Source organism: Centruroides vittatus, unplaced genomic scaffold (assembly GCF_030686945.1).
Source record: "Centruroides vittatus isolate TY-2023 unplaced genomic scaffold, ASM3068694v2 contig_3324, whole genome shotgun sequence".
NCBI classification, from domain to species: domain Eukaryota; kingdom Metazoa; phylum Arthropoda; class Arachnida; order Scorpiones; family Buthidae; genus Centruroides; species Centruroides vittatus.
The window spans coordinates 170,828-195,256 of NW_027122134.1; the positions used below are offsets into that span (position 1 = coordinate 170,828).

General features: G+C 32.2%; 3 protein-coding genes across 3 annotated transcripts; all 3 read left to right on the forward strand.

Annotated features, from left to right (window-relative positions):
* Positions 1-8,794: 8,794 nt before the first annotated feature.
* LOC136973950 (uncharacterized) lies at positions 8,795-9,328 on the forward strand. Its single transcript, XM_067268723.1, has one exon. The coding sequence runs from the start codon at positions 8,795-8,797 to the stop codon at positions 9,326-9,328; it is 534 nt and encodes a 177-aa protein (XP_067124824.1).
* A 473-nt stretch (positions 9,329-9,801) lies between these two features.
* On the forward strand, positions 9,802-12,492 carry LOC136973951 (uncharacterized). The gene has a single exon (XM_067268724.1). The coding sequence runs from the start codon at positions 9,802-9,804 to the stop codon at positions 12,490-12,492; it is 2,691 nt and encodes an 896-aa protein (XP_067124825.1).
* Positions 12,493-12,552: 60 nt separating this feature from the next.
* On the forward strand, positions 12,553-13,748 carry LOC136973952 (uncharacterized). The gene has a single exon (XM_067268725.1). It carries the CDS (start codon positions 12,894-12,896, stop codon positions 13,746-13,748), a length of 855 nt encoding a protein of 284 aa, XP_067124826.1. The 5' UTR covers positions 12,553-12,893.
* The last annotated feature ends 10,681 nt before the right edge of the window (positions 13,749-24,429 follow it).

The following is a 24,429-nucleotide window of genomic DNA, read 5'->3' on the forward strand; positions in this document are numbered from 1 at the left end:
AATTTTATATTTATCTAGGGATATGTTTAGTTAAAAACGAAAGAAATTTTAATACATTAGCAATAAATCATCCTAATTGTTGCGGTGGAAGTTATTGGTTAGTTTGATAGGGTACGGTAACGTAATAAATAAAGCAAAAAGAATAGCAACAATTAAACTACTTTATTTCCAAATAAATATATGAAACACATGTTATAGATACGTGAAAACTAAAATAAGTATTGTAATAGATCCTTCATAGCATAGCCATTCTTCTAAATAACTAAACACATTCGCATTATCTTTGTTTTCTTATAAGAGTTAACAAATTTATAATTTCACTAAAATTGTAGATAATGATAAAATTGATTTATGATAAAATATCTCCTAAACAACGTTCTAATTACAAATCATAAAATATTTATTATCAGCCTCGTACACTTTATGAAATATCGCTTAGTATTTAACAGATCTTTTTATGGCAAGATATAAATCTTTTTCGTTGGTTTTTAACTTACAAAATTTGACTATAAAATATTATTTTTAAACTAAATACTGTCTTAAAAATAAAAATATTGGAATGAAAAATGACTTACTAGCTTAAAATAAATAAAAATTATTAATTCATTTTCAAATTATATTAGACGATGACGTAACGGAAGATTAAGATGTCCGAAAACAATCTTCAGTAGTGATCGTTTTATATTTACGCTGTTTAATGAGCGTAAATATAAAATTGAAACATAAGAATTATTAATGGAGTGATCCTTGGTTTGCAGAGATGATTGGAGTTAAGAATAAATAGAAAAATAGAAAGGTAAGAATAGGTAGGACATTTTAAAGATTTAAGTGACAATATTAAAAATTGTCACTTAAATCTTAAATTTAATAATTTAACGATGAATAATGTTTATTATAGTAAATAATCGCAAATATCTTAGGGATCATTCATCAATTACATAAAGCTATATTTATACTTTTTAATTACCATCCTATCTCTAACAAACCTTAACGCTACCGCAGCTTACATAACGCATATTCTCGATCAAAACCCCTTAATTGTATTAAGGAATAATACATAGCACAAAGTTTAAAATGTTACATTATATTACTGCTTTGTACAGTACGTTAGACATTATAATGTCTAACGTACTGTACAAAGCAGTGACATAAGAGCACAGTTAGCAATACAACGCTTTAGAAATAAAAATATTCTGTTCGTTCTGTTACTCAAGAGTTGAGATCATAGCATTACGTAACGTCTTAGTAAACACCCCCATTCCCTTGTAACTCATCGTAACGATTGTCCACATACCGATCCACTCATATTGCGATACGTAATTCATGGTCCCGTTAATAGAAAACAAGACATTCATTAAAAACTAAAGTATTTTATTTTAATTTACATTAATTGGATATGAGAAGTTTTACACTAAGTGTTATTTAATTTATTAAAATGATTATTATTATGTATACTTTTAATATATTTAATACTATTTTATGAATTAAAAAATTTTAAAATAATTATCTGAAATTTATTTATATTTTAATAAAATATATATTTATGAAATTTTATTAAAATTAATAATATTTACGATATAATTTTATAGAATTTTTAAAATATAGGCCTATTTATATGATTAAAATCAATTTAATTTAAAAATCAAAATTAAATATTTGTATATTTAAATGTCAAATAAATGTTAGAAATATTTGTTGAATTAAGCGAATTTTTCTTGTTTAATGAAACAATTTCTTAATCTCTCAATTTAACTTGTAACGTGCATTCTGTAAACAAGAATAAATTTGTAATTTAGATGAGTACAAGTTTTTGATAGAAAAAATATAATAGATTATAAATAAATAAATAAAATAATCAGAGTTATCGTTTTAATTGACGACGTTCAGTTCAATAACAAAAATATTTATTGCAAAATAAAGTAAAACATTAATTAAACTTGTAGAAACAAAAAGTTGTATAACATTTATAAAAATTGTGCAAAATATGTATATCTTGATATTTATTTATGCTTTTATTAGTTATCGATGAAACGAAGATGCATGATCATGTGATTTAGCTGAAGAATTGGTAGAGGAACGTGATATGTACCGAAGTTCCAAACTGTAAATAATTTATTTATAATTTGGAACAAATTTGAAGATTTTATTATAAACTATTATATTTATTATTTATTTTTTTAAACACGAAAGTAATTTTAATATGTTATGTTTATCAGCAAGAAACAATCCTAATGATTACGATTGAGACATGAACATAGACTATTTCGAACATTCGAACATATATACAGATTTCAAACATATATATATATCTGTAAACATTGGTAAATACTATAAGAATAAAAACTTATTCTTTACGTTTTTAATTTTTAATTTTTACTCTCCCGGCTGTTATAACAGAGGGAAAGTATGGGGATCCGGCGAAAAAGGCCTCCTCCCAGATTTCTGGACTTAGGACACCTTGAAATGTGGAGAAATGCAAAAAATTTCGGGGGTTTATTCTGTGTGTATGGATGTCATGGGCACGATTTTGAATGGGAGCACGATTTTGTTCGCCCTCTTTGAAGCTTAATAAATCCTGTAATTTTTGTCGAAAACTTCTGAAATTTTATAGGGAGGTTTGTTTATTAGAGGAATTGTTGCTATTAAATTTTGGAGGGTTACAGATCAAGGGAGAGATAGAGGGGAATTGTGTATCAAATCTCAAGTAGAATCGGCCTTAATGACAATTTTACTTTTTTTTAGCATTTACTTTTTTTTTTTTTTTTTTTTTATAAAACGCATCTCTACGTTCAAAATTAAGCTTTTTGCCATTTTCTGTTTTGAGTAATTGTGTGCGTCGAGTTCTACTTTACGAGACTGTCCATCGAGCTCTTAATCTTTTCTTGGCATGAAGTTAAAGATCTTTTGTTAAGACGATGACTATTTTTCATTATGTGGAATATCATGGAGAGCATCTTTCTTTGGCTTTTTTATTTATTTAAACCACAGACAGTCTCTTTTACTAGTTTATTTAGAATTGGGTTAATAGAATAGACAACCCAACCAAAAAATAACCAGCTAGAGATCAGCAAGTGGATACCTCTGGAGAGAACTTTTTATGAGAAACTGGCCTCTGTTTAAATGTTATACACGTAAAGGAAACCCGAGAAACTCCACGAAACAGCTCATTGATGAAGCGTTAACATGTAAAATTTGGCTAACCCAGTTAGCCAAATTTTACGTGTTAACGCTTCATAAATGAGCTGGGCTAACTGGGCCCAGCTCATAAAAATTTGGCTAAGTCAAAATTAGGCTCACCAAAGGACGCGGGTGGGTCAAATTTTGATTTGGTATTTATTTAATTGCATTGTATTGGTAACTGTATCATTAATTTTCGTAAACTTTACAGATAATCAATACTTAATGATCATGATTATAATTTTCATTTCTTCTAAAAATTTCAAGTAATTGAAGCAAAATCTGCTGAAAACTGTTTAAATGAAATGACTATCCAAGATTATATTTTATCGAATGTGTGCTAATGATGCCTAATTGTTAATTGATGAATACTCAGTTTAAGAGTATTTATCTCGTATAAAAATTCGTGTTAACTGGTTGTTTCAATCCCTGAACAGTCATAAACTATTCAACTAGTTTCCATTTTAACTATTAGTTTAAAAACCAAAAGTTAAGAATAAAAAATTAAATATTATTCTTACTATTATTATCTAAATACACTAATGAATAAACTGTATTTAAAATATTTGGCTTCCTAACTAAAAAATTGTTTTAGTTTGAATAAAAAAATATAATTTTCTGTTTTCGTCTTGAAATCTTAACGTAATTGCTGTTCCTTTGTTTATAATTTCTAAAGGACTATAAAATTTCTCAAAAATAACAATTAGTAGGCCTATTCATAATTCAAGAATAATCAAAAAAATTTCTCTACATTTAATAATTATTTGTTCTCTAATAATAATTCAAAGGAATAAATTAAAATGCACCTCGAAATAATATATAGCAGATAAAGTTTGATTTGAGAATAAGTGATCATGTTTTGAAACATATTTATTTTAATTCTATTTCATATTATGAAAAATAGATAATCTCAGGACTAAGTAATAAACTCTCGTAGATACAAAATATACTCAATTAACAATTATTATCTCATCAACATCAAAAGAATCGAAGGATAATTCTTCAGCTAAATTCATTCATGTGTATCATAAAGAATGCTGATAATTAATTATTGTTACTACATGTTTTCAAGCAGCGAAATTACAGTAAAATTAATTTCAAAGTTGTCTCTCTTGATCATTCAGATCACTTTCCTTTAGTATTTAGCTTTAGGAATAGAATTTCGTTCCAAGAAATATTTTTACAGAGTTCAAAAGTCAATAGTTTTATATTTGATATTTTCGATTAAAGAAGAAAACGTTTCTATTCCTGAAATTATATAGAAATTATAATTTGGAAAATATGTCGCATTCTTCTGTAAAATATCGTTTATAAATTCAAATAGAAGGTGGATTCGATTCAATTGGATTGTAGGAACACATGGGCTATCTGCCAAGGGATTCTCCTTGGTGGATTGCTCCCAGAAGAACTTTCTATAGAAAAGTGTCCCCTATTTAAGTGTCACAAACGTGAAGAAAGTTCGCAAAATTCCACATGGCTAGCCCGTTGGTGAAGCGTGAACTCACGACCAATCCAATGTTTAGTGGTTTAACACACATATGCCCAAATGTTTTTTAATAATTTAAAAATAATTTTTTTACAATATATCTGATTTAAAAACACATTTTTGTATTAGCAAATAAAAATTTTAATTTTTAATAGGTTTTTTAAAGGCTTTCTGTATTTAGAATGTCGGGGTAGAATCTTGTAAGAACACGTTTCCCGCCCTTTTTTTAAACTGGTAACAACGGCCGAGAAAGACCGTTGAGGAGGCGACCGTTGTGTTTGAATTAGCGGCGTATGCGTCCCAGTTAGCCAGGCATTGTGTCACGCCGCGGACCTCCAACAGAGCAGCGACCGGCATAACCGCTGATTGGTCGGCAGAGAATCACGCCACACGGCATATCTCTGATAAGGCGACGGTCCGGGAATCGCTGATTGGTCGTCCAGCCCGCTGTCCACGGCGTGCCGGACGACCAATAAGGTCCCGCTTCCACGTCGACATATAAGGTCGACGTGGAAGCTGGAAGTTTAAGCAAATAGTTTATTACGACAATAGTGGAAACTTGTGCTGAAAACCAGCGACAAGCTTCTGACCGCCATCTGGTGGTTCGAGGAGATAACTACACTTCACTCCATTTGTACCGCGTGTATAAGGAGACGTTTTTGGGTATTAATATAAAGTTTTGAACATTTTTATATTTCACAATAATTAGAATGGCCGGAAGAGGGATTATTTGCGCTATGTATGGCTGCTTTAATTATAAGATACAAAGTGATCGCAAGTCGTTTTACAAATTCTCTAAAAACAAACAAGTGTAAGTAAATTAATAAGCAATTCAATTGTTTTTATTTATATCAACATTCCTCCTTTAAAATATTATCATTCAAAGTATGTATTTATATTGATTTTCAGATGCACTCAGTGGGTTATTAAGAGCAGGTTTTGAAGACGAAAGGGCCAGAATATTTAGATAGTCGAAACACACGACATAATTTCTATTTTACGGAAAAAGATTATCTTCGAAATATCGGCAATATTTCAAAACAATGTTAATATATTTTTCTTACAGAGCCCATATGGATTTAAAACTAATTTAATTAATTATTTCTTAAAGAATGCAAATATTAAAGGTGTTTGTGACAATTGTATTAAATTATTGGAATAAATATTTCAAAATCCTTATTAAAGCATATGTGACAAAAAATAATGATTCATCTGAAAGTTTTATAAGAACAAAAAATGTTAAATTAAAGATTTTACGTATGTAATAACTATATTTTCTATGACCAAACTGTTCACATAATGCATTTTGATATACAGTTCATGATATATTTGTGTTCAATGTGTTTTAATTTAATGTAAAAATGTTTTATTTTAAAAAATTGTTTCAATTTAATAAAATAAAATTAAAACCTCAGATTTTAATTTAAAAAGTCTGCTCTTATTGCATTTGATTTGTTTTATTGGTATTATTCCTTCTTTTAAATCACTATCCTTCCACGTTTCCTACTAGATAAAATTATAATTCCGTTTTAAGATGATAAAATATAGACAAAAAAATGATAAAATATTTATTTCGTTGCCTTTTTGCAAGTTTTGTTAGACTTTACATAGTCTGCGGTGTTAGTGTTCTCGAACCGCTAGATGTCAGTAGTTCGCGCTGTTGCCACTACGATACATGCAAATTCACGAGAGTTTCCACTGTTGTCGTATAAGCTATTTGGTTTAAGTTCGGTCTACATAGAGTTTGTCCAGGAATTGATCTTCAAGTTTGCGGTGGAACTTCAGATTGATAGCAAATTCGTCCAGGAACGTTAAGTCATCCAGAAGACAACAAAAGATCGCTACTAGTTCTTATTAAAGCATAATCGTCGCAAGGTACCTTCTCGACGAACCAGATTAGCATACACGAACTTATTGAACTATCAGAACTTTGTTAATGTTATTGGCGCACCGAGATGGTCGCCAATGGCGACCATCTCGGTGCGCCATTGTATAATTATTGCGGCGCGCCATTGCCATAATTAAGATATATTGCTTACACCCATGTCTATCTGTACGTGACATCATTCTGTACGTGACTCATCTACGTTCGATTAATTCATTTTCCAAAAATTCCTATTTAGGTGAGTAAAGAGTGGGCAAACCTTGACAAATTTGTCTGACTTGTCCAAAGTATTATTATCATGAAAATGAATATTACACAGAATAAATTCAAATTTGTTTTTTGAAATTGCTTCAGAAATTAATACATTGTGAGAATCCTCAGAGCATTCCCAATACATTCATTTTCTAGTGACTTTTCTAGTATCCACTGAGAAGCACACCAATAAAACGCCTTATCTCATTCACTTCAACTCGTACTGATCTATATTTCTGAGAAGTGTACTTATTGGTTTCGTTTGTGATTATTTCCAACAGCTTTTCATAAAAAATAAACTAAAAAGAGATAAAGATATATGTTTAGAGTAGTCATTCCTGTAAGAATTTTCAAAAAACTTTGGCACTTGGTAACTAGTCTTCTCGGACGTAATCACTCCCTTCTTTTTAACTGACTTTATCAAATTTAACTGGGTAAATTTTGGAATTGAGCAAGAGGAAGTTCATCTTCGAAATCTCAATCATTATCTAAATTATATATTGGAAATAGCGATCACTTTGCATTTGCGACACCAGAAAATTGTTAATGTCAAGATAATTCTCCTTAATTATCATCAGTTAAATTATAACATACATTGTTGGATGGCGATAATGTAATCGTATCTCTTTTATGTCATCATTCTCTAGCATTGATAAAGTCTCATGCAGAGAAAACCCTCTATAAGATAAAAAAAGAATCAATAGATACTTACAGTATGTTCCCAATGTCCTACATATAGGTCAGTAATGTTTGAACATATAAAATATTTATATTTAGATTAATTATCTGATTGAACCTAATACACATTACACAATTATTATAAATAAAAAATTTGCTAACAAAAATTTACAGTTAATCATTGACGTAAAAAATAACACACCTTGCAAACTTCCCACTAAATTCTTCCATCTTCTAAAATTTAGTAATAAGTATACTTCACACAGATCAAAGATTTTCGCTAAGAATTAAACCAGCAGCTGTCAACTACGATAAAAAAAAACTTAAACTAACAGAAATTAATAGTAATTTATAAATATAATATTGCTACCTTGTGTCTCAGATATGTTCAGAATTTTTTCATGTGTACTACATATAGATCATTGGGCATATCTGGGTTAATCTACTCGGCACTGATGAGCAAACAAGACCGTAATTCCGTTGTCTCTATACTAGCTACTATAGATACGTTTGAATAAAATCACACATCTATACTGATTTTAAACAATTAACTAAATAAAAAAATATATTTTATTGAATGTTATTTTTCACAATATATAAACACCTCTAGAGCGATTAAGGCAGTTGTTTTCAATAGGTTTGCCATAACGATACTTTAGGGGTGTTAAGTGCGATATGCAATTCAACAAAATTGTAACATGTGTGTAACACTTGTGTTTAGGTTACTTGGTGGTGATGGACAATCCACAGCTGGGTCACACGTGTCAGGTGTTGTGTAACGGTAGATTCGGGGAGAGAGCTCCCTGCCTTGTGAAGAAAACAGTGTGGTTTTCTTTGTGTGTATCAGTGCTGACCAAAGTGTTTAGCTGTACTGACCGGTCTGTGTGTGTGTGTGGCTTTGTGGCTGGGAACGAACCAGCATTGTGATTTTGTTAATTATTTGTCGGGTACCAGAGTGCTACTCGTTAGTGTCGAAATTAAAGTTCAAATTTGTTGTTGTTGTTGTATTATGAAGATTCTGTGTACTGTTTTAGACTGATGTAATAAAAACATTTTACATCACTTTCTGGTCCGTCGAGAGTCGGATGTGATGAAGATAAAGTCGAGAGTCGGATGTGATGAAGATAAAGTCGAGAGTCGGATGTGATGAAGATAACGTCGACAGTCGGATAGGACGAGGATAACGTTGAGAGCAGTGCAGTGGAGTAAAGTGGATAGAGACGAACTTTCAGTTGGAGGTCTACTTCAAGAGTTGGACTTTGGACTGTTGTTTTTAGTTAAAGGTGTTCAGGTACGATATTTCTAGTTTATTAAAAATGGATCTGAAAACGTTGTGTATAAAAAAGAGAGTTGCCAAGAGTAGTCTTACTAGACTAAGGGAGAAAATTCTGGGGAATGTTAAAGATTCAGATAGAGTACAACTTGATCTGTACCGTTCAAAATTGGGTGTTGTTGCCAATGACTTAAAGGAAGTCTTTGATAGACTGTTTGATATTTGTAAGGAGGATGAATTAGAACAATATATTGAGGAAAGTCAAATGGCACAAAATTCGATTGACGAGTTGATATTAGTGATAGATAGAACAAATCTAGAATTGAAAAATAGTAATAGTATCTCCAGTGTTGATAAAGCTAGTGAAATATCAGATTTAAAATTACCTAAATTAACATTGCCCTCATTTAGTGGCAATTTTGAGGAATGGCTGCCATTCAGTGATCTGTTCCAAGCAGCTATTACAAACAATGGAAAATTATCAGGTGCTCAGAAACTACAGTATCTGAAGTGTTCATTAAGAGGAGAAGCTTTAAAAATCATACAATCCCTATCCATTTGTGATCGAAATTTCTAAATTGCATGGGAACTACTTTCCCAACGGTATTCTCGGAAAAGAGAATTGGTAGCGTCGTTAATTAAGAAGATATTGAGTTTGCCAACATTAAATTATGAAAATGTAGCACAGATTTTAAATATTGTTGACTCGACTACAGAATGTATTCGATCCTTAGAAGCTTTAGGTTTTAATATAGATGAGTTCTCGAGCATATTATATATGTTCATCATTCAATTTAAATTGGATGCAACAACTAGAGGTTGGTGGGAGCGCTCACTTAAGGGTGATGATATTCCTCCATTGAATGACTTGTTAGAATTTTTGAAAGGTCATGTTAGAACTCTACAGCCAACCAAAACTCAGACTAATAAAAGATTCATGCCTAAGGGACATCTCTCGCTTCTCAAATGAAGGGACAATGTACATGCTGTAAGGGAGACCATTCCTTATACAAATGTGCAAGTTTTCAAAGGCTTAAGGTACAGGACAGAATGGAGTTAGCAAAAAGGGAAGGTTTATGTTTTAATTGTTTGTCGAAAAATCACAGCGTGAGAAATTGCACGGTTAATGTTTCTTATTTAAACTGCAAGAGAAGACATAACTCACTCTTGTGTTATGGAAGGGAAAGAAATTCCATCTCTAATATAGACTCCGAGTCAAATCCACAAACAAGCTGTCCATCTATGAATTCAAGTATAGCTATTCCTGAGATGACAAAAGGGACAGTTTGTAAGTCAACCACTGCAATTTGTGCCTCACATTGTGAAGGAGGGTCAAAAGGGAATGTAAGCAATCAAGTTTTATTATGTACTGCTCAAATTAAGGTTTTAAATTCTAACAACGAATGGGTAGATTGTCGATGTTTATTAGACTCAGGAAGTCAGAGATCATTTATTTCTAAAGAATGTGTGACAAAATTAGGATTAAATGTAAGGGACAGTACAATGTCGGTTTCATGTCTAGGCGCATTCACCACTATGAGCAATGGGGTGGTTGAATTGATATTCACTTCACATTTTAAAAGTAAACTGCGTGCTTCTACCTCTGCCTTTGTAATAGAAAGAGTTACAGAAAAACTTCCATATGTTTCGTTACCATCAGATATTTGCAATGATTTTAATGATCTTATGTTGGCCGATCCCTTCTTTTATATGTCAAGGAATATAGACATCCTGTTTGGCGTGAATGTATTTCTTTCCTTAATCAATGGAAATTTAATCAAACGTGGGTTGGGCTGTCCATTTGCATTGAGTTCCAAATTGGGATGGATTATCTCAGGCAAGGTGACCTTTAAATCCCATGAGCCCAACAGAGTTGTGGTGAATCATGCATGTGTCAATACAGATGAGTTAGTGAGAACGTTTTGGGAACTTGAAAATATTCCCTCGTCTCGATTATTAAGTAATGAGGAAGGACTGTGTGAAATTCAGTTCGAGAAAAATGTTTGGAGAAATGATCACGGACGATATTATGTTGCCTTACCCTTTAAACCCGATAGAAAGGCATTAGGAAATTCTCGTGTTACTGCTCTTCGAAGACTTTACAGTTTAGAAAGGAGACTCGCTACTATGCCAGACATCTACAATCAGTACCGACAATTTATGCAGGAATATTTGTCTTTAGGACACATGGAGTTAATCTCACACAATTGTAAAGACGTAGAAAATCAACATTATTATATCCCTCACCATTACATAATAAAGGAACCAAGTTTAACGACCAAATTGAGAGTAGTATTTGATGGCAGCACAAAATCCTCATCAGGTACTTCACTTAATGAAACCTTAATGATCGGTCCAAAAACCCAGGAAGATTTTATTAGTATTCTTTTAAGATTTCGTTGTCACAATATTGCAATAACAGCTGATATAAAGCAGATGTATAGACAGGTGAAGGTTAGACCTGAGGATTGTGATTTTCAACGAATAGTCTGGAGAGAGAGTTCGGAAATGCCAATACAAACTTTTCGTCTTAATACTGTCACCTATGGAACAACATCAGCCCCATATTTGGCTACAAGAGCTTTGAAGCAGTTAGCGATTGATGAGAGTGTGGAGTTTCCGAGAGCCGCTAAAATAGTATTGAGAGATTTCTATGTCGATGACATGTTGACTGGTGTAAACAACTCTGAAATGGGTAATGAACTGATTAATGAATTAATTCAATTACTAAGGAGAGGTGGATTTGAGCTCCACAAATGGTTTACAAGTGAACCATCAATATTAAAAGATGTGGATAGTAGTTCGTTAGGGGACATGTCTGATACAACTAGGGAAGCTAAGGTGATAAAAATTCTAGGTCTAGAGTGGCATCCTAGAGAAGATATTTTCATATGTAACTTCGAGTTCAAACATCATCAGTGTGCTTTAACTAAGCGAACAATTTTGTCATCTATTGCTAGATTATTTGACCCCTTAGGGTGGATTTCCCCCTTTGTAATATTAACAAAATTGCTGCTGCAAGAAATCTGGAAACTTAAACTATCTTGGGATGAACCTGTGCCCCCATGTATTGATCATAATTGGAAGATTATTTGTAAAGAATTAGGACAGTTGAGGTCCATTCAAATTCCGAGAAAAACTCTGTTACCTAATTACACGACCGTTGATCTTCATGCATTTTGTGATGCATCAGAGAAGGGCTATGGAGCAGTTGTTTACGTGCGGTCCTCAGATGAATCTAATGTTTGGGTTAGACTGTTAACTTCGAAGACTCGTGTAGCACCATTAAAACCTATTTCAATTCCAAGGATGGAATTATGTGCAGCAGTTTTATTAGTTCATTTGGTGCAAGCAATACAAGGTGCATTTCAGATTGAGATTAATTCTATATTTGCATGGAGCGATTCAACCATAGTGCTCTCTTGGTTAAAGGCTGAGCCGTCTAGGTGGCAAGTATTCGTCGCCAACAGAGTATCAGAGATCCAATCTATTTTGCCTGCGGAAAATTGGAATCACATTGACGGAAACAAGAATCCTGCTGATTGTGCATCACGTGGACTTTTACCTTCAGAACTTGTAACACACGACTTATGGTGGAATGGCCCAGAATGGCTGCTTTCCAATGATATCCCATTCACCCAAAATATACCCATTTGTGATGCAGCATTAAGGGAGGAGCGTAAACATGCTACTTGTAGTGTTGGCACAAGCCTGTCATTTCTAAAATATCATCATTTGTAAAACTTCAACGAACGATGGCTTGGTGCCTGAGATTTGTAACAAACACAAAATTATCACCTCCTTATAGGACCTATGGTCATCTTACAACAAATGAGTTAAAAAATGGATTAATCTGCATCATCAAACATGTCCAAACAATAAGCTTTTCGGAAGAAATAAAGTGCATTCAGTCTGGGAAATCATTGCCAAAACATTCCAAAATCAGCAATTTATGTCCATTTTTAGATAATGATAATGTGTTAAGAGTTGGAGGCAGATTGCAGAATGCTACCCTCAATTTTTGTAAGAAACATCCTGCAATACTACCTGCTAGACATTATTTGACTAAATGTATTTTAACCTATTTTCATAGGAAATATTTACATCTTATTGGACAAGCCTTATTGTACCAGGTAAGACAGATGTTTTGGCCTTTAAATGGAAGGTCACTCTGCAGACAGGTTGTGCATGAATGCATTACTTGCTTTAAGGCTAAACCAATCGTGTCTAAGCAACTTTTGGGTAGTCTACCTTATGAGAGAGTGAACCAAAATTATGTGTTCAACTGTACAGGAATTGACTTTTGTGGACATTTTCTTATAAAATATAAGAATCAACGAAGGGGTACTTATAATAAAATTTATGTGTGCATATTCATTTGCTTTGTGACTCGAGCCATACATCTGGAAATAGTATCTGATCTCACATCTGATTCATTTATTGCAACATTAAAGAGATTTTTCTCGAGACGTGGTAAGAGTGCCAAATTATTTACGGACAACGCAAGAACATTTATTGGAGCCCAGGCAGAATTGAAACATTTATACAACATGGTGAACAAGCCAGATGAAAAATTGGCTAATTATTTGTCATCCGAAAACATTCAGTGGAACTTCAATCCCCCTAGAGCCCCAAATTTTGGTGGTTTGTGGGAGGCAGGAGTTAAATCTTTCAAATATCACTTAAAAAGAGTTGTAAGTGGTACAATCTTGACATTAGAAGAGTTTCTCACCATCACCAATCAAATCGAGGGAATTTTAAACAGTCGCCCCATTTCCCCTTTATCAGTGGATCCAGATGATCTTGAGGTATTAACACCGGCTCATTTCCTTATAGGTAGATCAATTGACACTATACCAGACATTGATCTCAAATCTCTATCAGACAGTAGACTCTCACATTGGCAACGTGTAACAAAAATGACTCAAATCATTTGGAAACGGTGGACTAATACATACTTAAATAATTTACAACAATGGAATAAGTGGACTGATTGAAAAGGATAATATTAAAATAGGGACTTTAGTCATTATCAAGAGATAATATAGCTATCTTTAAGTGGTTAGATGGAAGAATTACAGAAGTTTTCCCAGGATCTGACGGTAAAGTAAGAGTCGTGAGTGTAAAAACAAAAAATGGTATATTTAAACGAAGTGTATCTAAAATTTGTGTTTTACCTTTAGAGAACAAGTTGCGTTTTGTAATAAAAAAAAATGTTTTGTTTTGTGTGTAATTTGTTGAACCCTACGAAGGTTCAAGGCGGGAGGATGTTAAGTGCGATATGCAATTCAACAAAATTGTAACATGTGTGTAACACTTGTGTTTAGGTTACTTGGTGGTGATGGACAATCCACAGCTGGGTCACACGTGTCAGGTGTTGTGTAACGGTAGATTCGGGGAGAGAGCTCCCTGCCTTGTGAAGAAAACAGTGTGGTTTTCTTTGTGTGTATCAGTGCTGACCAAAGTGTTTAGCTGTACTGACCGGTCTGTGTGTGTGTGTGGCTTTGTGGCTGGGAACGAACCAGCATTGTGATTTTGTTAATTATTTGTCGGGTACCAGAGTGCTACTCGTTAGCGTCGAAATTAAAGTTCAAATTTGTTGTTGTTGTTGTATTATGAAGATTCTGTGTACTGTTTTAGACTGATGTAATAAAAACATTTTACAAGGGGTGCCGCAAAACGGATTGATCCAAGAAAAAACGCAACACTTGGGCGATCTGCAAAGGATGCTTCCCAGGAGGGCTTTCCATTAAAAACCGGCTGATATTTAGATGTTAGACACGTGAAGACTACACAAAAACTCAACGTGGCCAGTTCATTGATGAGACGTGAACTTGCGACGAGTGTTCAGCGGTTTTATCCATTTGGCCATTGGTGGATCTGGTGCCGCAAAATATGGTGCTAAGCAGCGCCATAATATTTATTAGATGTAACATTTCTAGCACTTACAATTTACTGAAAGTATTGAAAGCTCAATAACTCTATATTAAAAAAAGTAGGGTACTGCAAAAAAAAATAAATAAAAATCAACTTGAGGTTATCACTATTGAAAAAAGTGGAGAAATATGAAATATTGAGGAAGATCTCAGCTTACTGCTTCGGGAGATCGGAACGAGTCTGGACGGGTTGATAAACCTAAGGAATTTTTCGAGGGTTGGTCCGTCTACTGGACTCTTTCTGCCCTATGGATCCTCCTAGTGCCCACAGAGCAAAAAGAGTCCAGTACTTTTTATCTATTCTTTTAATATTTGCATGCCGAATGGAGTAAAAATTTAATACTCTTAAGCTTTAATACAAAAATGACACTCTAAATACTTTTTCGTATTAAATGAATTTAATAACGTCATTAAAAAATTAATTTAAAAAATCCGATATTTTTAAATGCTCTACTCCAAAAATTATTAGTGCGGTTATTTATTTATTAAATTCTAGATAATTTGCGTAAAATTTAGTTAAATATAAAATATAAAATATTAATTATAAAATGATTTACAAAGATTAAGACGTCTTGAATTATCGATACATTTTTACAATCACCATTGTAACTACAAATTATATTGCTTTGATAAAAACTCGTACAGTAATAAATGAATATCAATTTAATTTTAGAAAATTAAGACAAATTATTCTTCACATTTATATCAAATTTAATTTACACATTAATGTAATTATTTCATTTTTTATTGTTAATTTTTCACACGTCACAATAGCCATTGGCAGTTTTCATATTCTCTTGTTCTGCAATAATTTAAGCAAATTTCGTATGGTAATGGTTTTATTATGTAAAATAGTAATTTTTCTAATTTCGCTTCTATTTATAAAGATTAATTTAACGAGATTAATAATATATTCATTTTAATATTTTTAGAAATGACATTTTACAATCGTCTTAACTTAATGGCTATTCTTAATGGTTTCTATTTCTTAATGGTTTCTATTTCTATTCATGGAAATGAAACGCAAATCTAACATTATTTATCAGTAATTTTTAATCAATGAGCTGTTAATTAGCATTTATAAAATTAAATCTTTAATTTTTTTAAATAGCATGAATTGAAAATAAACAAACTAACTGTTTATCAATCACGAACCAATTGGTATTACTAACTCGTTTTCCCTGTTTAGGGACCGTCCATAAATTACGTAAGGTATTTTGGGGTGGGTGGGGGTCAAGGATTTCTTACAATTTCTTACTCAGGGGTAGGGGGTAATAGATCTCGTCTTACGTAATATTCTTATTTTTAGTTTTTGATCTCGTTGAGTGGTGGAGTTTTGAATTTGGCTTTAATTTGGCGGTTTCTATTAAGAATGCTCGTTGTACCAATGCCATCTCGTGTGACGTGATAGAATAATAACACTAGCAGACTCACGCTCTACACATTTTTTATCATGGGAGAAAGGCAGTGTGGTGGTTTCTCTCTCTTGTTTTGTTTTGTATGACGTTTCTGTTTACACGTGTATTAGCTAGTCGATCTGTCAAAGTTTTTTGCATCCTTTTGTGAAAATTAAAATTAATATAAAAATGAATATTATGATGCTGATTAATGATAATAATAACGAAAAATCTTTTCATTCTTATTTTTTCATTCATTATTAACAATCTGTTAATAATTAAAAAATAAAGTTCTTAAAATAAATTGTTCATTCGAATTCATTAAATTTTTATATTTTTAAATTTGTTCACATAAAGTCTTTATAAATAATAGTACATATTAATTAACTAATTAATAATTATATATTTTGGACCTAAGATTTTTAGGGTTTCATAAAAAATTTTTTTTTGTTAAAATCTTTTTTTAAAATCATGCCTAAATATTACGTAAGATAGGGAAGGGGAGGTGGATCAAAGAAAATATTACGGTTTCTTACACAGGGGTGGGTGGGAGTCTAGAATGGCCGAAATCACCCGTACGTAATTTATGAACAGCCCAACATCTTTCTTTGTAACACAACATTCATTATAATATCAAATAGCAGGAACCCATCGATTTCGACAGGTTCCTGCTAGTTGATATTATAATGAATTAAAAGATAAGCAATGAGTTCACTTATACTTTGGCGTTCTACACAAAAACGTCAGAACAGCAAAACATGGGCGTCCGCAGAGAGGTGCGAACGGGGGAACACTTGTCCCTCTGAATCGAGTAAAAGTTCTTGTTTCCTTTATATTGTAAATGTATATACATTATGTATGTGTTTTTGTAATGATGCCATACTGTATTCTATAATATACTTGTGAAAAAACTCAAAATTAAACAATTAAATAAGATTTATTAATGTAATTATTTGTAGTCAAGCTTTGCCCTCCTGGAAATTTTCTACACACGCCCACGACAGTAAGTGTTTCTGGGTCAGTCTGTGGATGATTCGCATCTATCTGTTCTTCGTACCACGAGATTCCCCCCAACGGTCCCGGATCTCGGTGGTGGCTTTCAATTTTGCATCCAGGTCCCGGAGTGGCAATTTACCATATTTACGGCTGAATGGCCGGGCTTCTGATTAACAGTGACGATAGTGGACGACCTCATCGTGGCAATCACCTTGTCTTGGGCTTGCGAATAAAAACTCTTAAACTTATCGACAGTCGTATGTTTGAGTTTACTCTTCCTTTTGTTGGCAGTTTATCGAGAAATCTACCGATTGGTGCTAAGTAACGAATTGGACGGTTAGAACCATTTTAGTCTTTTCGTGGAGTAACTGGGAAATGAAAACAAAGCAGTCGATATTGACAAAACTACTTTATTTAGAGAAATTTTTATTTGTCATTTTAAGTGTTGAAAACTACAGTAGCAGTAGCACAAAAGGGATGAAGACCCAGGACTACTCATAGGTATTGCCTGGGTGTGAAAGGTGGATAGGAAAGATGAGAAGAGTTGAGGAAGGCGGGAGGTGAAGAAAAAGTAAGATAGGATAGATGGTGAAGTAGGAAGACTCATCAGCGCCTGTATCGCATTTATTAACCAAACAAAAGATAATATACAAAATATATACAATGAATACATAAGTTACAAGTTGAAAAAAAAGATGACAAGGAAAAAACTAAATAAGGCGTAATGGGTGCATTAATACAGTAATAAACATACAAACATTAATACAGTAATAAACATACAAAAGGTCCAATAACAGTAGGACGAACTAGTTAAAGGTAGGGTCCAGTGCGCCGGTAGCGCGGATGAATTTTTCTAGGGCTGCAAAAATATCCGGATCTTCCACGAGAGCTTGTGGTGGACAGGGCCAATTGAAGCCCTTTTTTAGCGTTCCAGATTAATCCGGTGATTGTCATGTTTGGTGCAGTCAAAGATCAAGTGAGTGGCATTCTGTAAGGAGATGTCATCACAGTCACAATAGGGATGTTCCCTAAGTCCAAATCGATGTAGGTATTGCCGGAAATTTCCATGATCTGTCAGGAGCTGTGTGTTATGGAAGTTGGCGCAGAAGTTCTTGTTTTGAAGTCTGGACGAGATGTTTGGAAAGTATTGGTAGGTCGCTCTTCCGGAGTCTCCGTCTTCCCACTCGCGTTGCCACAACTGGATGGCGGTACTGTGAATCGTGGTTTTAATAGCGATGTCTGAGGCTTCCCAGTAGGTGGGGGTGGCAGAGGAAGCAGCAGCTTGCTTTACGAGGGGGTCCGCCAAAGAGTTCCCTTCCACCCCTGTATGGCCCCTGATCCATGAGAAGGCCACGCTGTTTTGTGAGCAGAGAATTTCTTCCCGAATAAGGAGAGAGAGAGAGCCAAGATTGTTGACTATTCTCCTGATAGCGACTTGGCTATCAGAACAGATCCTAATATGTCGATTCCTGATCTTAGAGTTGTTAACATATTTAAGAGCTTGCAGAATGGCGAACTGTTCAGCTTGAGTAATTGTGCAGATACTGGCAAGACGATAGCTTGCCTGGTAAGAGAAATTGCTATTGTTGCATTCCTTAAACTACACGCGTTTATTTTACTAATACATAATACATAATATATTACGGATTATAAAAATAAAAGTGATTCTTAATTTTATTTTATTATTTAAACAGATAACATTAATAAATTTAAACACTTACGCTAAGAAAATAAAGCAAAAAAATCTTTTAATTAACGCGTAATTAGCAAAATGGCAGGAATTCAGAATAGGAGATAAGCAACGGGTTGTTCTAACGATATTAAAAATAAATAAATAAACTAAATCGCTAGATAATGTTTGTCCAGTAGACTTACACATTGTACGTTTGCCACTCCCCACTCCAAAACCATTGCATTTTTTTTTCAAATTCTCTTCAGCTGCATCATCTATATATTAAGAGCTTTTTTTGATACCTGAACCATGTTCGTACCATCAGCCATTCTTTCAAGCGAAGCTGAACAATATTTGAAGCTTACCGAATTAGGTTAATGTGAGCCTAGGTATACAAAATGGCGGCGCTTCCGGTAACCTCGATGGCAAGTGTTTTTAGAAAAGAAATGTAGATGGCGCTGATAGTAATGATGCCTTCGTATGCAAATATCCATCAAAAAATTCCGTTCAGGAAACATGAGGAATAATGTGAATTTCGAATTTTGGTTACGATGTAGACGGATTATGCACGTTGTTAATTTTTTTAAAAGTGTATATAATTTTTTAAAGTTTGTACAATTTACTCGAAGTCTAAAGTTATCGAGGAGGAAAGTTTATCAATGGTAATTAACATGTTAAACGTGTCCTTAATGTGTTTAATGCGTGTTAAATGTCATAAAAGTGTATTAAAGGTATGTTAACATTGTGTAAGTGAGGTAAAAATTTTCTAAAGGGTTTATATGTGGTTCAATTGTGCGTTTAAAGTGTGCAAATGTGAGTTAAATGTGTTTAAATGTGGTTTAAATGTGCGTTTAAAGTGTGTAAATGTGTTAAATGTGTTTAAAAGTGTGTAAATGTGTGTTAAACGAGTTAAATTTGTCATAACCAAGGATATGTAATAGTGATTTCCGACCCGAAGTCAACGTAAACGACACATGGAAGGCTAGGTGGCTGTGGATCGCAGTTGCCACCCTCTATGGAGATGCTGCCTATCGTAGATGAAAAGGCGAGAGATGTGAATCGTAAGACTGCAGTTCTTAAGATTTATGTACAATACAGGCAAATTTTGTTCGAACCACTGATGTATAGAATCTCGTAATTCACTTCGTCCATGCATCGATTGAATTTATAGGTAGTATGATGACTTTTTTATTTTTCGTTTCTGGTCCAAGAGTAGAAAAAGTAACCAAAGGCAGGAGAAAAAGTAAGTAGCAAATTTACGTTTTAAAAAGGTTTTAGTTTTAAAAAAGTTTAAATATAGGCGCGTTTAGGTTATTGTCGACGGTCGCCGTCTTGTTCGCATATTTGCGTGTGCAAACAAGATGGCGACCGGAAGCGCAGCCATTTTGTATACCTAGGCTTACATTAACCCCGAATTAATATATAGATGATATATAGATCAAAACGAAGATTAAGAAATAAGATATTCTTGCTTTAAATATTGAAATTCACAGAAGCAATCACAAAACCTTGTGTCTTCTTTTTAACGTCCTTTTCGCACTCGGGAAATAACTGTCTTTACGGCGGAGTCGACCTTCTTTTGTAGGCTACTCTTCCGCCTCAATATGTAAAACACGGTTAAAAATATCCCCAAGGCTTTCGGCACAATCATTAAATTCTTGATTTTGATGTTTCTATTAAATTAATAACAAATGTTGGTAGAGATAATTTCAATTGTATAGCAAGAAAGATTGTTTATTGTATTAATTAATAACTAGATATCATTTTCAAAACAATGACAGCTTATAATTAATAATTTACTATTCTGTACAATTGATATTCGTGCATTAAGTTAGTTATTTATAGAGGTTTTGTGGGAAATGTATGATGACCATAATTTGTGGAAAAACGCCGAAAGGCTACTTTTTGTAACAGAAATCACAAAAAAATATTTATATAATTATAATTATAAAATATAAAACTGTACATACTTAGATGTTCAAATTTATTTTATATAATTGTAACCAATCGCATAATTATTCAAATAAATTTCAAAAAATCAATAGAACAAATTTGTTTATTTAAACATGACGATAACTCAGAAACATTTGTTAACCTAAATAATTTTTTTAATGTATAACCTGAATAATTTCTTAATTTTTAAACTTAATTCGATTGATATATATTTTGTAAATTTTATCTAACTTTAGATCTTGATACGAATAAACTCAGATTATTATTCAAATAAATTCAACTTTTCAAAAAAACATAAAACGTTTAAAAAATAAATAAAAATAATTAACTTAATCAGGTTGTTTTATGACATTCAGTTGACCAATAACAAGAGTATTTACTGCTATAAATATATTCTAAAAGGATTTTACAAATTTTAACAGTAAAGATAGATAAACTCAAAAAATTTCTTAAAATATTCTTTAAATTTATATACAGTATTTGTCATTATTCTTAACAACTATTCTTGAAAGGACAATCCGTATGATTTAGGTAAAAAAAACTGATATAAAAACATGATATTGATAAAGAGAATGCTCCAAATTATAAGTAAATATAGATTTTATTACGAATTATTTTATTCATAAATTTCCTTGTAAATTAATTGAAACTTGTATTTATTTAGGGCTGTGTTTAGTCAGACACGAAAGTAAGTTCAATACATCAGCAATAAATGATTCTAATGACTAAATGAAAATCATAATCAGGAACTAATTCAACTATTCGTTATATATAAATATTTGTATGCGCTATTATATTATATTATATATTTTTGTCTAATTTTTAAAACTAAAACTTAGGCTACTTTTTTTTTTACAGATTTAATGATCGCTTTTATTATGCTCTTCCCGAGAAAATTAATGACAGTAACGTGGCATATGCTAGTAAATTTTATGCTGTTCCTTATAAATGAATAATTTTTCGTATTAAATATGCTTTACTCAGAATATTAAGTTTTAAATATTTTTTAGTAATTTTTTTATCAATTACTTCATTGTTTACAAAATAATTGCTATTTTTTTGCTTGTTTACAAAGTAATTGTATACTATTAACATATATATGTTAATATTATACAAATATTTACATTTACAATTATACAAACTGAGAAATTTTGTCTTCAGGAAGTGTTATACAAAAAATTTGTTTTTGATGGATGCATCAAAAGCAATAAACATTGTATTTCGTTTTTAAAATATATTAAATTCTTTCTTAAAGAAAAATTACTCATTCATTAGTAAGTATTTTACAATATTATTACAATAATAATGTCTAATGAATGAATGATTTTAATATACAGTATTTTATAAATATATTAAATTCTGTTCTGATGTCATTAGTGTTAAATTTGTTCATATTTCTGAACAAAATATTATTTTTGAAATTTATAATTCTAAATTATAATGTTAATTTCATATTTCTAATTTTTATATTCGTGTTTATTTTTATTAAATTTGAAATTAAAGTTTTGTTAACATAAACAAAATTATTGCTCGGCACCAGTGCATATTTTTAAAATAAATAAAAGAAATACCTAATAAGCTTTTATTTTTGGTAAAATTAATGTGAGCAAATCTGTATATTACAGTCAAACCTGTAAACAACGGCCGTTGATGAAAACATAAAAACGGCCGTTGTTTGGAGGTTATTTTGTACGCATTTTTTGTCCAATGTTTAGAGAAAGCCTTTGTTGGAAGGTGGTCGTTATTGAAAGTTCGACTGTAGAAAGTTTTAACTAACATTTTATAAATAATATTTATGTTTTCTTAATAAAATTTGGTCCGGATTTTATCCCCATACCTCTTACATTCGATTGTAATTAAAATAAAAAACAAAGTATAATTTTTCAACGTTTAAGGCAAAGCGGAAAACGTTATATTAATTATAAAATCTTTATACTGAGCATCATTTTATCTCCTTACATATAAATTTATTTTCTAGTTATACTAAAATTATAATACTTTACTTCTACAAAAGATCCTAAGTGTTGATATTTTACTTCTAAATAAGTGAATGGTTTTATTTTGTTTCTCTTCCACTACAAGTACTAATTTATAATTGCATAAAAGTTGTAAATGGTGGTTAAATCGAGGAGTTAAACTGATTTTGAATATTCTCTTTTCTTAAAATCCTTTTCAATCTTATTGACTGACAAAGCAGTTTGTCGCTTTCTGTATATAAAGGTGATTTAATAACATTTAATTCGATCTTATTAGCTTGCTTTTGTTTTATTTGTTTTAGTGTTCCTTAGTGTATGATGGTATGGGCGAAATCATTTTATGCCATGCAGTAGCATGAAACGTTCAATCTCGTTCTCAATATAAAAGCTGTGTTGGCGAATTGTGTTAATTTCATGCCAGTGATTTAACATTTTTAATTAAGTATTTTTTATATTTAATTGGACGGCCGGATCACCAGGGCGGCAGATGTTACCGCTGTTCTTGAGACCATAAAACGAATCTGGATGGGTCGAGAAACCACAAGTATTTTTTAAATACGTCGGTAGTTTTTGAAATTGAGCAGCGTTTCTTATAGTAAGGAGTCGCGACCACTCGAGTAGTGGACTAAAAATTTTAGGTTTAGTTTATTTGTTTACTGCAATGCGACACATGGGCGATCTGTCGAGAGAAAATGCCTCCCGGGAGATCTTTTATGGGAAACTGGCCCCTAACAATTTTAGACGGTCGAAAAAATTTAGAAAAACTAAGGTTTATGTCTATGAAATAAGTATGGTATATAAAGAAAGAAATGCATTACATGTTTATTAATGTCGAAATTGTATAAAAAAACGCAAATTTTAAATTCTGCCCATTTAAAGAGGGTTGTTTTGCATCATATATTATAAGAAGAGGCGTGAAAGCATCATTGTAAAATTCGATCAAAACATTTTTTTGCTATAAAAGGGGTCGCAGATAAAAAGTTTGAGATTTCTAGTTAATATTTCTACGGATAGAGGGCGTAAGTGTAACGGATAGAGATGGCTGCACGATAATTTTAAGTGAAATACGATCATTTCAAGGTGCATACACTATAATTTTCCCTCGTAAGGTTGGCAACCCTGAATATACTGTTTGATGGTTTCACTTTTAAAAGCATAGCTTTAAAAGTAATAGCTTTTTGTACCAGTACAAAAATACAATTTCTGTTATGGGGGTCATGTTCATTTCCGTTTCCGCGTTACGTAGGTTCCGCTATACACAGATTATAATCCATAAAATGAAAGGATGAAAGAAAATTACCGGTAAGAACAGGTTTCCGATATATTCCGGTCTCGTTACAGACAGGTTTGACTGTACCAATATGAAGTTTAAGCAGAAAATACTGTATGGGAGGAGTAAGAAGAATTAGTTTTAAAAAATATATTAAATTTGTTACATAATTACGATTTGGAACACTTCGTCCCGATTGGAAAATTTTTCTCGAAATGTCCCAATTTGTTTATTTCTACCAAATTTGTTCATTCTGATTTGTATCTAAAAAAGTCAAATAAGTATTGTCGGCGATAGGTGTCCTCAGTCTCACATGTGCACTAGAGATGGGAAATCAGTTCCGATTATGGAACTGGAATTGTTACGTTCCGTCGGAGTTGTTTAGTCTGTTGATTGGGCTAGGCGATTCCTCGTCCGTTATACATATATACAGTATAATAGAATGTTTGTATTTTTAGTTCTAAGCTTTTTGATCGAT